At 53.0% G+C, this 14,840-nt stretch overlaps 1 protein-coding gene across 1 annotated transcript in view; it reads left to right on the top strand.

Annotated features, from left to right (window-relative positions):
* The first annotated feature begins 3,538 nt into the window (after window positions 1-3,538).
* Window positions 3,539-14,840, top strand: part of PRRX1 (paired related homeobox 1) — a 38,074-nt gene continuing 26,772 nt past the window's right edge. Inside the window, exon 1 of the mRNA XM_064719669.1 lies at window positions 3,539-3,913. Coding sequence (XP_064575739.1) covers window positions 3,673-3,913 — 241 coding nt within the window. The 5' untranslated portion in view covers window positions 3,539-3,672. The remainder of the gene's footprint in view (window positions 3,914-14,840) is intronic.

Genomic DNA, 14,840 nt, shown 5'->3' with positions numbered 1-14,840 from the left:
CTGTGCTAAGCTCCACACAGATCTCACCCAGCCCTGACTGCAAAACCCCAATATGAGCACAGACCCCAAAAATCTGTAAAGGGCAAAGTTGGAGGGCATTCAGCATGTCTGCAAATACCTGAGTGCCCTGCAAGGAGCAGGAATAGATGGTGTGTGCATTCTGCTCAGGCTTCCTGCACTCTGGCTGTCAGCTCCTGCTCCTCACTGCCCCCCTGCATTATTTTTTTCTTTAATTTCTAGGATGAAACACATTTGGCAGATAAAACAAATGCTCTAAGAATTTAAACACTGAAAATGAAGTAGGGGAGACCCAAAGGACTTTCCCTCAGTGAGCAAGATGCTCCTTCACCTGAATGCCATGACACCAGCTGAGGACACAGCTGGGTACCACAGGTTCTTCTGCATGGTTTCTTTTATTCAAAGTCCTTCTTTTATTTCTTTTTTCAAACCCAGGTGGAAGAAAAGATATTTAGGGCACCTGAAAGAATGGGATGCCATTCATTTTGGTGCCATTCTGACACTAATGCCAACCCCAAGGGGTGTGAGCTGCCCTGGGGATTTTACAGCTGCTCATCTGCTCTGGCTGCTTCTTGTTGCTTCCAAGAGCCCTGGGAGGCTCATCAGGTCCTGTTTGTTGTACCTGAAAAGTGGCACCAAAACTGTGAAGCTCTGAAGCTGCTGTTCAGACAGATGTGAAGGGAACGTTTCTGAGGGTTTAGCACATCCTTGGAGCTGGGAACCACAGGAGCTGCCAGTGCAGGACCTCATGGGAAACTTCAAGAATCAAAAATACACTCCAGTTAGGGGCTTTCTCTGGAGGCTGTTTGTGATTTTCTATGAGAAGAGAAAGCAGAAGCAAAACGTGCTGCTCATGTGCAGAGATGCAGATATTTGGGGTTCCCCTTCTTGAAATGCAAGTAGGGAAGGGAAAATGGGGGAGTTTGTGGTTTTTGCTGCACTTTCTCCCAGCGTTGGACATGGTCACAGCAGAGGGGAGGGAGGTTTTGAGGCAAGGCTCCAGCTGGTGAATCTCACTGATGTCCTTCAACATGATAACCACTTTTGGGAGCAGGAGGGGCAAAACTGGGGTCTGGCTGTGGCGTGAGGCTGAGCCTTTCACTGTGGGTGCTTCACCAGGCAGACTTCTGGCTGTTTCAGGACTTTTGGGGCTTTTAATTCTTCTCCCTTGACAGAAGTGGCTCAGAGGCTCCTGCCCTGAGTGTGAGCAGAAGGCAACCATTTGCTGGACAGCTGGGAGAGGGGGAATGGGGCTGTGAGCAGGCTCTGGGCAGGTGCACATTGCAGAGCAAAAGTGGGATGGGAGGATGGGGCGAAGGGGAGCTACCTGCTCAGCTTGACACCAGAGCAGTGGTGAGGGAGGAAATAAATGTCTGATCACTTCTTGATGGCCTGCAGGATGTTAAAAGGGCCATCTGTGGCATGGCAGCCCTCCCCAGCCTCAGGATTGTGAGAACTGGGGCATCCTGTCACCTGTGCATCACAAACGGAGCTGGCAGCACAGGCACAACCCCTGTCAGAGCCCAGGAGGTCCCTGCTGCACTCATTTCCACATCCTAGGTGTGCCTTGGCCATGACAGGGATAATTGAGAGATGAACTGCAGCCCTGCCTTGCTCGCAGTCCCCTTCCTTCTGGGACAGACAGAGTTGTCAGAGTTGCCCTTGGATTCAGCTTGTCCCTCCCACCCAGGGACAGAAATCCAGAAATTTGTGCTGTAGGAGGGGTTCAGGCCACGTTCAGCATGTGAATCAGGCACCCTGTACTGGAATTGAGCCTCTGGGTGAGGGGAGCAGCCAGGACTCACTTCAGGGTGAAGCCTCAGCTTTGGAGCTGTCTCTTTCTCCTTTCCAGGGGAAATTCAGGCTGCATTCCCAACCCCAGGGCTGGCAGGGAGCATGGTCTGAAGGATGCACTTAGACATGGGGAGATCTCAGCAGGGATGTCAGTGAGGGCACTGCTGCCACAGAGACCTCTTGTGCTGGTTTCTGTGGCTCCTGCTGACCCCCCCAGGCTAAGAGCAGACCCCACTGCCCATGGAAAGGGATTTTTATGGCTGGGCTTCTCCAGCACCCACTCAGGACAGCCAGCTGCAAACATCCATTTGAAGCAGATCAGGGAGAGAGAGGGGACAGCCCAGCTCACCAGGAAAGGAGGTAGCAGCCAGATATCTGGGAAAGGCAGAGAAAAGGGCATTGCATGATCAGGGGATGTACAGGTGATCACCCACCCTGCCTTGCCTGAACATTCCCATCCAACATGTGGACATGTACCAGAGGACACCACACAAATCATTCTTTGGATGCGGATGTCACTCTGTGCTGCATACACAGATGCACCCACAGCATTTTGGCTGGATGTACACTCACATGCTTCTGTGTACATGCACAACTTGCCCCAAAGTTTTGGGTTTTTTGGCCTTTCCACCTTTGTCTACCCCCCAAACCGGGGACAGCAGAGCTCTGCAAGCCCTCCCTGCTCATTTGGGTCTTGGAGACTGCAAAGGGTAAACTGGGACCAGAGGGGAGGGGGGGGCCTGAAAGCAAACTAATGATGGAAATGTCTCCTCCATGCCTGTGCCTTAATTAAATGCATGGAGAGGCTCGGGGAAGCACATCTGTTTTCAATCTGGAGCCCTTTGATGGCATCAAATGTTCTTTCCCCAGATCAGGGGGGATGGAAATTCTGGGCTGGCTGTGGCAGCTCGGAGCGCCGGCCGCCGGGAGCAGCGGCCTGAGGCGGCCCCGGCCCCGCACGGGCCCCGCTGTCCTGGGCACGGGCCGAGGGCTGTCACCTGTCCCCGGCCACCGGGGCCACCACACCCTGTGTGCCCGCTGTGCTTGCCGGCCGCAGCAGCCCCGACCGTGTCCTCTTTTTTTTTTTGTTTGTTTCTTTTTTCCCTTCCCTTCTGTTCTTCCCACTTTACTCCCCTATCGCTCTGTTTCTCTCAGTTCTCCGCTGCACTTTTCCTTCCTCTTTCGCTGGTTTTTCCTCTTCCTTCCCTCCTCTCTCCTGTTCGCACTTTCTCTCCCATTACCCTCGCTCACCTTTTCATCTGCATTTCTCATTTTCGCCGTTCCTCTCCTCGCTCACTCCCTCCCTCTCAGGGCCGCGTCCACCCTCCCCTCCAGGTGCAGCGCCGGCCCACGGAGGGGGGCCCGCCCGGCTCCCCCCTCAGCCGCGGGGCCTGCGCTGCCACCCCCGGCCCGGTGCCACGTCCCGGCGGGGCCCCGCGGGCCGCCCTCCCCCGGGTGCCCGGAGCCGCCCCCGCCGTTTGAAGTGCGGGGCGGAGGGGAGGGAGGGGAGGGCAGCGCAGGGGCGGAGGGAGCGGAGCCGGCGGCAGCGGGGGCGGAGGGACGGGGCGCACCCGCCCCAGCGGCCCCACAGCCGCCCTGCGCCTCTCGGCCGGCGGCAGCTCCCCGCGCCGCCGCCCCGGCGCCCCGAGCCGGCCGCCGCCTCTCCCCTCCGGCATGTTTTAAGCCCGGCCCTGCCCGCTCCCCTTCGGGCTTCCCTACCCGCCGCTGCCGTCGGGTCCCGTCCCGCTCGCCCCGCTCCGCTCCTCGCTACTCCCCCCTCTGGAAGCGCCGGCGGCTGGGGGGGCGCGGGGGCGGTGGGCGCCCGCGGGGGGCGAGGGCAGAGCAGCCCCGCTCGGCACCATGGCGTCCAGCTATGCCCACGCCATGGACAGGCAGGCCCTGCTGCCCGCCCGCCTCGACGGCCCCGCCGGCCTGGACAATTTACAAGCCAAGAAGAACTTCTCCGTGAGTCACCTGCTGGACCTGGAGGAGGCGGGCGACATGGTGGCCGCCCAGGCGGAGGAGGGCGGCGGCGAGCCCGGCCGGAGCTTGTTGGAGTCCCCCGGGCTGACCAGCGGCAGCGACACCCCGCAGCAGGACAGTAAGTGCGGGGGCATCCTCCCCTTCCATCTCTCGCCGGGGCAGCCGCGGGCGGTGCCGGCTCCGAGGGGGCTCCGCTGGTGCTCAGCCCGGCTTCCCCCGCTCCCCGAGCCGCCCTTCCCCGCCGCGCAGGGAGCCCCGGCGGGCTCGGCAGCCGCCGGAGTGTGAAACCCTTGTTTTCCCGGCAAAGGGACGACCTGCCCTTCGCCGCCGTGCCCGTCGGGTCCGGTGCCGTGGCTCCTACACTCTGCGAGGGAACCGGGGAGCAGGAGCGGGCCCGCGGGCTCGGCTCCCTCGTCCTTTCCTTGCCGGGGTGCGCTGAAAACGGCGCTTGGCTGGACGGGGCAAGGCGCGGTAGGCGCTGAGCCTCCATCCACCCATCCCGTCTATCCATCCATCAATCCCGTCTATCCATCCGTCCGTCCGGCCCGTCGCAGCGGGCACGGCGCCCTGCTTAGCGCGACACCGGGAGGCTGCTCAGGGGTCTGGATGGGGTCCGGAGCATTGTCCGGTGCCGTGCCGGGAGCGCCGGGGCTCGCCAGCAGCCCGAGGGTGCGTGCGCGGCTCCCGAGTGCAGCCGCTCCCCCGAGCCCCGCTTCTCCCCGATGCGGACAGGACAGGGGCCAGAGCGGTCTCTGAGTGCCCGTCCGGATCAGTCCGGGCTCGCAGCTCGGGTAGCCGTGAGCCAGCAGCCCCGCGGCCGTGGGCAGCGGGATGGGCGCCGGCTTGCGCGGCGTTTTCCAAGCGCCGCGTGTTGTTTTCCAAGGGCAGCGCTGTCAGAAAGGCTGAGGGGGCTGTGCAGGGGCTGTGCAGGGTCAGTAACCCCCCTTTAGCCGCTCTCTGTTAAAATAATCACATCCCCGGCCGTGGGGGTCCGGGCTGGCCGCGGCTGCGGACACGGGCTCGCTTCCGAGGCACCTTCCCGGGGGAAAAAACAACCAAACAAAACGAGAAGCGAGCTAAAATGCCAACTACAATTTTCGTTCGCTTTTCGATTTTTTTGTTGGTTTGGTTTTCTGTGAGTTTTTTTTTCCCCCGCCGGAGCCGCCTCCGACCCTCTTTTCCCCGTGGATCCGACGTGGTTTTCTCGGTATTCCGAAGGAAGCCGAGCTGGGGAGGAGGGAAACCTTCCCCAAGGCAGCCGCTCCTTGCAGAAGCGCCCGTGGGATGCCCGGGCTCGGCGCGGCCGGATGCGGTCCCGGCGGGGAGCATCCTCCAGGAGCGCTCGGAACGGAGCGCGGCTGCCCGAGCGGCTCCTCTGCCCCCCGAGAGCCGCATCCACCGCCGCTGCGACAGGGCTTAAAAATATTTCCTTCCCAGGACCCGAGAAGCTGCGATTTCTGCCTCTAAAGGTGTGTATTTTAGCGGGGAAAACAGTGATTGCGGCTGCCCCCGATTCAGCAAGATATCAAATACAGACAACTTTTTCTTTTTTTTTTACTTTTGCTCTGTACCCAATTTAGTTAATCATATTTTCTTTAGATTTATTCCTGATTTACTCCTGATCTTGCCCCTTGCCAACTACAAGCTCGGTCAGCGTGGAAAAGGAGAACCGCGTTTCACCAATACTCACCTTGCTCTAAAAGCAAGGAAAAAAAACCCCCAAAAAAGCTGTCCAAGGGCTTGTTTTCTAGCCAGCACTGCTAAGCAGGGACCAAACTACAGCTTCAAATAATTTAGAAATTCTCTGAACGCTGTAAAAGTTTTAATACCGTTGCGGTGAATTAGAAAGTTTTAGAAGTATTCTAAAGTAAGCAGCGACCGAAAAGAAAGAAAGGGAGAGGAATAAATTCCACCAGGTTTATTGGGCAGAGCTGTCATCTGGGCTTTCTGGCTCTCTCATGGATGCATTTAGCACATCTCAGGAGCCTCTGTGCCTCAGTTTCCCTACCTGCGGTGTGTGCTCTGTGAAATGTGCAATCCATGCAGGACAAGAAGCTAGAAGTGCAGCAGAGGTAGGAGCTTTTCTCGGTGAAAAATGAGAATTGGTTCAGTGGAAAAGCTAACACAGGGCTCAGTTATTCTCCTGTTTTTAAGTGAGAAAAAGTAAAAGCCGTTTGAAGAAATTGTGGATTTCTCAAGAATATGAAAAACGCTCTTCCAAACTGAAGGAAAATCAGCTGGTCTGCCGCTGTTTTTTATCCCAAACTGAAGTGAAAAACCAAATTATTGGTGCTGGTTTTGTAAACAAAAATTAAGATAAGTAGTTTGACACAGAAATTACAGGTTTTATTTGGATGTTTGAGATTGAAGGAAATATTTCACCACTGTTTTATTTGAGAGAGGTTCAGGATAAAACATTTCTCATATTAAAAAGAAAAACAATTCCTGGGAGCAGCTGTGATTGTAATATTTGCAGGGAGAGCTGTCCGTGGGTTAAGGAGCTGAGTTTGCTGCAGAGCTGTCATTCTTACCAAGTTCACTTCAACTCGTAGCTCTGAACACCTTACCCTAAAAGCTGATAAACATCAGGGCAAACCTCCCTGCCTCTGCTGCTTGGCTGGGAGGGCTTTGCAATCCCACTTCCAATTTGTCACAAAATAACCTGTTAAGATAAAACCAACTCTCGCTGTGGTAGCACAGCTTTTGCAAAGTCCGGCTAAAGCTGGGATGAAAATGCTGAGCTGAGGGGATCCCCCAAACTTCCCAGAAAGGGCAATGATCTCCTATTGCTTTTGTGCCCTATGAGGGTGACAGAAACCTGTCACTTGCCTGTGGGTTCCCAGAGCTTGTGGCTCTGGGGTAATTCTCAATTATTGGGTTTTTGTTTTTTTTTTTCAGATGGGCATTTTTGACTTCTGCTTTTTTTTTTTTTTTGGTTGGTTTGTTTGAGGCTCGCTGTTGATGGCTCATAAAATGGTGTGGAGAAAGCATGAACAGCAAAAGAAAAATTGTTACGCTGGGATTTCTTTCGTAAGGAGTGAATAAAACATTCTTCAGTCCATTACACACTCAAGTTCTGTGTTTTGGGGTTTTTGCTGTCCTTTAATCTCTCTTCAATACAAAAGTGCTGGCACTCGGGTGGCTGGCAGGTTATTTCAGGCTGATTCCCAGTTAAAGCTGGGCACAGGCTGCCTGAGTCCCCCCATGATATTTTTCCTGTCCCAGTGAGCATTGTGACCCCTCAGTGCTGCTGCTCCTTCTCGAGGAAATCCCAGAAAACTTTGCTGGGACAAGGTGAGTGAGTTCCCTGCTCAGGCAGAGCATCGCTGTGCCTGCAGCCCCTCTGCTCTGGCGGCAGATTGAGGAAAGGCTTTTTCAGCCTTCTCACTCTTGGGTGATGGGGCTTGTCACCCCAGGATTTTGCAGAGCTCAGAAATAGGTGTTATTTCAATAAAGAGCTGGCAGATTGAGGGAGGGCTGAGCATGGCTGCTCACTGCAGCAGTGTTTGGAGCACTGTCCGGCTCAGGGAGCCGCCAGTCACAGGCTGCAAGGATGAGCTGGGGCAGAGATCTCTCCTTTGCTGCCTGGGCTTAAACCCTCTGACTGCTGCTCCTGGCTGTCTGAAACAGCATCCTGAGCTGGAGGACTTTGGGTCTGCTCCCACATGGCTATTCATTTTGCTTTAATTGCCTCTTTTTAATCAGAACAAGGGAGGTTGCTGCAGGAGTAAAAGAGAGTGTCTAAGTCCTGAATTGTCTGTGCTCCTGTGCCTCCCCATCCTTCACCAAAACAAAAAAAAATTGTAAGAAGAGGTGGAAAAGCTCTGCCACTGCGTGGAAATGTGGAAAGCAATTCCTTGGGCTGCTGAGTTGCTGAGGATGAAGGTGAGAAGAAGCACCTGGGAACATCTGCAGGGTTTTCTTTGCAAACCTCTGCTTTATCTCGGAGTACTGAGCATCTCTTTTGTTAGTAAATCACAGCCCCTATTCCCAGAAAATGCTGAGTCCGTAGACAGGGAATGTACATCTGATAGATAGAGGAGGGGAAAATTGATTAAACCTTGAGGTTTTCTTCCTGTCTTGTCCTGCTGATGGACAGAGAGTCTTGGGGCAGCAGCTGGTGCTGGTGGCCCCAGGTTACAGCGCCGTGAGCCGGGGAAGCCGCCAGTGCCTCAGTCCCCACCAACAGCGGCAAATCTTCCTCAAGAAACACTCTCCAGAGCTCTCCTCTTCCAGAAACCGATGTAGGAAAAGCCGGGATCAGATCATTATTGTTTTCAAGGCGCTTGTTGTAAATGATCTGTGTGAAAAGCGCAGTTCTTGGTCGGCAGCATCTTTGCGCGTGCCGGTTTTACTGCGCGGATCCTCAAGGCTTTGAGGAGAGCTCGCCTGACTGAAGGTTGAGTAACAGATAACTAACACCAAGCAGTTGTTAGAAGTTTGATTAACTCCTTTCCATTTATGTTCCTTGGGCATATCTATCTAATTTTGGCCTCAGGCTGGCAGATGCGTGGTTATTGCAGCGAGTATCGCGGTGTCAGACACTTTTCTTGCATCCCTGAGTCCCGCAGTTTGAAGTGGAAAAACATTTTGTGTTATGTAAATTTCTGCAGCTTCTGGACAAAGACAGAAGATGGAAATGTGGCTCTGCCACATATCTGGAGTCTTAAAAAAAAAAAGGCACAAAGAAATAAACGAAAGTGGTCAAGGTACTGATATAAACAAAGTAAAAAGAGCCATGTGAATGTAGAGGGGGGAGCTGGCTCTGTTTGAGAGTGCTTTTCCTTTTGAGGGGTGAAAAGAAACTTCTATTTGTTTGTGAATTTCACTTTTTTTTGATCATAATCAGTTTTGCTTCCTGGTTCTCATGGTCTCATAATTTGCTGATGGTATTTGTGTTTTCAATCCATCCACTCAGAGCTTCCAACTTTTTAATTTGAAAAAGATTTTGCCGAAGGTTTTTACTTTCCCTCCTTCCCCCCCTTAATGTAATGAAAACATTTCCATGAAAATTAGATTTTGAAATCTCTCATAAAACTGAAAGGTTTGGTCTAAACTGCTCGAACGCTTTTAATGAACATCAGCTTTCTGTCATCTGCGCTGAGTTTCCACTGCTAGCCAGTCTATTTTCCATCTTTTTGATGATGTATAAAGCAGTGATTGCATGGGAAAATATTATCTCAGGGTTAATTTGTGCAGGCCTTACTCACACGAGTCACTGCATGTGATTCAATGGACCACTTATGTGTGTGCCAGTTGATGAGTATTAATGTTTGAAGACCTGACCAGCAGCCTTGAGTCATGCAAAAAAGGTCTTTTTTTTCGGCCAGTGGAGTATTTTGTGCGGGCATGGAGCGGTTTTGCTGTCTGCAGTTGGGAGCTCGATCTTTTTTCCTTAGCAGAAGTGGAGAATGCATCAAAATCTGTGATCTGAGAGGAAAAGAGCAAGAGCACGGACAGAGCAAAAGCAGGAGGGGCTGGGAGAGTTGGGTCTTTCACAAGGCAGACACAGAGTTACAGGGCTGTAATTCCTTCAAGGATGTATTTTTATTTTTTCCCCCGGTAACCGAGTTGACTCCCATGGTTTTTGACATCAGCAGAATGACTTGATGGGATTATAGGTGTTTATTCCTGGTTGGGAGTTGTTTATGATATATTTAATCGTTTTTGAAACCCATATTAAGTAGCCCTGAGGGAGCTGTGTTCCTGCTGGGCCTCTGTTGCATAATGAAGTACATCACGAATATTTACCAAGTGTCACAGTATTCCAGCCTTGGGCCTCTGTTTCTGGGGAGGATGAATCACTGCACTGCTGCTTCCCCACCCTGCTTGCATTTCCTAAAGGAGCCTTGGATTTTGGGGCGGATTATGGAGATTTGAAGCGAGACTCAGCACAGTCTGGCTGGAGGAGCTGTTGTCCACGGCTCTGATGTTTGAACTGTCCTCTTGGCTTTACATGCAGGGTACAGAAAGGCTTCAGCTTCTGCTTGGGTGGTGGAGCAGGTTTTTAGTCTGGTTCCCCCAAGAAAAACCTGTTGTTTGGTCGCTGCATGTGGGAAGTGTCTTCAGAAGCTGCTGGCTGCTCTGGTGGGAGAGCAGACAGCTCCAAGGAGGGGTGAGATGGCAGTCTGGAGGGCATGGAGAAGGATGGCAGCAGTGCCTCCTCCTGAGGGGGAGATGCAGCACAAATCCAACCTCTTACCACCCACTGGAGATGTCTACAGAGGCTCTGTGTTACAGACTCAGTGGAAACTCACAGGTATAGATGTAGCAGCCCTACAATGCAAGGATTTGTCCTTTGTGACCCTGTGTTGGGACAATTTTCCCTTTGTCCAGCACAGCTCCCAAAGCTCCTCAGCACCTCAGCTTTGATTGGTTTTATGGAATTCCAGAATGATTTGGGTTGGAGGGGCCTTAAAGATCATCCAGTTCCAACCCTGACACCTTCCACCATCCCACGGTGCTGCCAGCCCTGTCCAGCCTGTCCTTGGACACTCCCAGGATCCAGAGACAGTCACAGCTTCTCTGGGCAACCTGTGCAGGGCCTCACAGGGAAGAATTCCATCCATTTCATTCCTTAGCTGGAGATAATTTGAAGTTTGTCACGGCCTTGCTCACCTTTGCATTGTTAATATAGATTTGCCCTGGAAATCTGTGCTGTGTTCCTAATCCATGTTTCTTTTCCTGCCCTGTTCCTGATCCCTGGAAGAGGCTGTGAGGTGGGGATGGGAGCTCAGCAGAGCTGCCCTGCCTCTCTGCTGGCACTTTGGGGGCATCATTAAAGAGAAGTTTCTTTCCAGTGAGAGAGTCTGGAGGATTCTGGCTGAGAAGGGAAGGGAGCAGTGGTGGCGAAGCTGAGGGCACCTCCTGCAGTGGAAAGCATCTGCAAGGTTGAGCCTGTGAAGGCCAAGAGAGGCCTGATGAGCAAGCCAGGGAGCATCCAATTCAGCTAACAGAGCATTCTGGGCTCCTCTCTCACCTCCAGGGGCCGAGAAGAGGTTACAGCACCGTTTAAAGCACTGTCCCAGACAGTCTGGATTTCATACGTGCCCATGTGAAGTGAACGTTTGCCTTGGGGTGGCAGCCCAGGACATCCTGGTGCCTCGTGTTCCTGGAAGGGAAGGTTAGATGAGAGGCGAAGGGAGCCAGCCACACTCTTAACAAATCACTACATCCTATTGCAGCATCCAGTTCATATTCCACCCAAATTTTCCCCCCATTCTGGCTAGAGAAATTTTCCTACAGGAGGAACTCCAGCCAGTCAGCAAGACTGCTGGGCAGGGCAAACATCCAAAGAGACGCTCAGGATCTGGCTGGGACCCTCTCCACGTCTTGATGAGCTGCTCAGGCAGCAAAACTGCTCTTGCACCAAGGGCTGGAACTCATCAGCAGCTTGGGGACACTGCTTCCTGCTCTGAGCCCACCAGCAGATGAACTTCTCTGGCTTCCTTGAGCAAAGCAAATCAAAGTTCTCTTGGTCCTGCCAGTCTGGGACAAGAGGGAATTGCCAGCAGCAGCTGCTGAGTGGGCAGGCTTGGGAAAGGAGAATGGAATCAGGCTCTGGAGGGAGCAGCAGGGCACTGGGATCAAAGCAGGGTGCTGATGGAGCAAGGGTGGGTGGCTGCAGAAGGCAGCAGCTTCCAGCCCTTCAGAGTAGGTGCTGGAGCAGTGAAGGTTGAGGATTTGAGCTCGTGGGGAGCCTGGAGTGGTCTCTCTGCTCTGGGCTTTGTTGTTGTGCTGAGTGAGTGGTGGCAGAGCTGGGCTGAGCTGCAGCCGGTGTGCCAGCGAGGCCCTCAGACCTGCTCAGTGCCTCTGGAAATCATCTTCTTTTTTGGAAGTGTCACTAATACGATCCACATTTGTTTAAAGAAAAAAAAAAAAACCAAACCAGGGATGCTTGCAGCTTTCAAAGAGCTGTCACTTCTCCCCGTGTCAGCTCAGCCGCGCTGGGGCTCGGTGGGGATGAATTGGACTTAAAAGGGAAAAGTGCCTGAGCCGTAACAGTGAAAACAGAGTGTTAATGCTCTGGGGCTGCTGCTGCAAAGGGCAGGCCCTGCTGGTGGCTCTGCAGGCAGCTCCTGTCCCCACCAGGCCTGAGTTTCCCATCCAGTTTTAGAGCCCTGTCTCTGCCTTGTGGCCCGAAGTGCTGGCAGCGCTCTGTGCTCATTGTCCTGCCTGTAGCATCACTTGTACCCTGGGTGGAGGGCACAGAGCAGGGGTCTGTGAATCCAGCACAGAGCTCCTGCTCAGGGTGGATGGTCCCTGTGAACCAGGAAGGCTGCAGACCAGGCTGTGTCCCCCCACCAAGCATTAGAGCCCTGTCCCTGCCTTGTGGCCCGAAGTGCCGGCAGCGCTCTGTGTGCATCGTCCTGCCAGCGGCATCACTTGTACTCTGGGTGGAGGGCACAGAGCAGGGGTCTGTGAATGCAGCACACAGCAGGGCTTTGTGAATCCAGCACAGAGCTCCTGCTCGGGGTGGATGCTCCCTGTGGACCAGGAAGGCTGCAGACCAGGCTGTGTCCCAGGGAAGGCTGGCTGTAGGCACGGGCTGCTAGCGCTGCCTGTCCAGCGCCGAGTACTTGAGCTTGTCAGAGGAAATGTGTTGGTGATTTCACACTCAGGGAGAGGAAAAAAGCTCTCAAGACCAGCCCAGAGCTAGCTCTGCATCCTGCTGCCTTTGCTGTGACTGCTGATGGGATCTATTCATGTCTGTCCATGGGAGCTGAGGTGAGGGTGGAAGCGCAGCGTGGGTTTGATGCACACACAGCAGGCAGCCCCTGGAGGAGGGTGTTTGCTCCGTGTTCCCCAGGCAAGGAGAGCTGCTCCACTTGGGAGAACTGCAGGGCAGGTTTTTAGGGTTGGGTGTGTGCTGGTGCCGGGAGCAGCCTACCCAAAAAAGGCTTGCACTCAAAATCTCAGTTGTAACAGAAGGGATTTTCTCCCTCCAAATATCAGACCAGATGACCCAGCCTGTCTTTTGTTGCTCAAATGCACCTTTGTGTGTTGGCCACAGAATGTTGAGGTCTGTTTTACTTTATACTCACTGCCATAACTTGATCAGGATTGCCTTACTATGCCTCAGTTTTCCTACCAATATAACTGGGTACAGCCCTGAGCCCTAATGAGGGGCTTTGGAGTTTTCTGGCTATATATGTTATGTAATAGCAGTTTGGGAAGATTCTCCTCCTTCTGCACCATCCCCAGCAAACTGCTATTCCATCTGCTTGTCTTTGTGGAGTTAGCATTGAGAACATCCCCTTCCAAGACCTGGAGCAACCTCAGCAAGGTTTATTCCTGCAGGGATCCCACCTGGTGCTGCTGAGTGCACCCCATGCCCTTGGGGCCAGAGCTGTTTGCTGTGTGCACCCACCCATGGGCTGGCATGGCTTTCAGATTTAGATTTTTGCACATGGATGTGAATCTCCTGAACATCTTGGGGTGCCTGGGCTCTCCACAAGCCCAAGGGGTGCGAGGAGCAGCACGTGCTGATCAGCTGGAAGGTCCCTGCAGTGTTTGGTGGCAGGCAGTGAAATTCCCAGCGGCTGCTTGGGATGGTCACACTCTTTTTCTTGGCTACAGCCTGCTCTTGAGTGTTTGGCCAAAAAAGATCGTTACTGAGAGTTTGTTTCATTTGGAAAACTTCTGATACGTGTCATGGAAACTAGGAGGACTGCTCAGGAATAAGTGCTTGCAGCACTATGCTTGTTTGTGATTTGTTTTTCATTGTTTCCCCTCAAAATTATTTTTTTTTTTAAAAATCAACTAATCAGTAAAAAGAAACAATCACCTGTGATTTAGGAGAAGGATCTCTCATTGTAAATAATAAATTAGTGTCAGGAGACCAGGCAGACAGAATGGTTGATGAATATCCTGCAGGCTGAAAGTTGTTTATCAAGCCTGTTTGAAGACTTATGACTAACAAGCTCATTTACAGAGCTTGGAGTCTGTTCATGAGCCATTCTCCAGCTGGGAGGATGTGGGAATCATCAGAAAATGTATTCACAAGTTACTCGATCATTTAAAAAAACCATCAAACAAACAAAGACTGGTTTTTGGAAGGGAACTGTAAATTCCTCTTCCCCCCCCACTGAGGCATTCCCGTTAGGAAAATGCAGGGCCTGGAGAAGAATGCAGAGCTCCAGTTGCTCACTAATGACCTATTTTGGTGCAGAGCCTCCTGCCCAGTGCCCTGGCACCAGCCAAGGCCTCCAGCTGGGGGGGAGCCCTGGCAGGGTGGATCCCTCTCCTCTCCACCACTGATTCCCAGTGGAGAAGCTGGGGAAGAGGCTGCCCATGCTCCTCTGGTGAGATCACAGAGCTTTGCCCATGTCACAGTGCAGTGTTTCTCCCTGGACAGGAGGGCAGGATGGGATCTGGGATGACCTGGGAGCACAGAGGCTCCCTTGGAGCGCTGCGGATCAATGCCTTGTGCAAATCTGCTTGTCTGGCCTTGGACCAGCTCTGCTGCTCAGTGCAGAACACCACATCTTTATGAGAGGCAGATGTTTTTCACCCCCAGAATGTCCTACAGCTTTGCCTTGTTTGTGGGGCATCCTCTCCCTGTGCTGGGGAGGGCTCCAGGTGGGCTCTGTGTGCCAAGAAGGTGCAAACTGAGTAAAAAAGAGTCCAGAGAAAAGCTAAACAGAGCTCTGGCTCCAGTTTGGAAGGAAAGAAGAGGTGCTCAGGCTCAAGTAAAAACTGAATTCCAAGCCCACCTACTGCCATTGCAGATGTGAGGCAGTAGGGAAATCCTCCCAAGTCTAGAGAGGGTAAGGAAACTTTGAAGAGATTTCCTTGGAAGGGAACCTTGTTGAGACTTCAGTCACAGATCTGATGGAGACACGCAAGGAATAAACAGCATACAGCTCATCCTACCTTGGGGAGGGAATCCTCCCAAGTGTCAGAGGCTGTGTGACTTTAGTAGGAGCTTGTTTAACAGAGGCTCTGTTAGAGTGCTGTGGATCCTGTGGCTGTGACTGCCAAATCCACATTTCTGTGACTTTCTAGGTAGAAGCCTTCCTCCCCCCTGCCTTTAATCCATCAGA

Source organism: Zonotrichia leucophrys, chromosome 8, assembly GCF_028769735.1.
Source record: "Zonotrichia leucophrys gambelii isolate GWCS_2022_RI chromosome 8, RI_Zleu_2.0, whole genome shotgun sequence".
Lineage (NCBI taxonomy): Eukaryota > Metazoa > Chordata > Aves > Passeriformes > Passerellidae > Zonotrichia > Zonotrichia leucophrys.
Note: the sequence above shows the minus strand (reverse complement) of the source record. Positions and strands in the feature narration are given on the sequence as shown.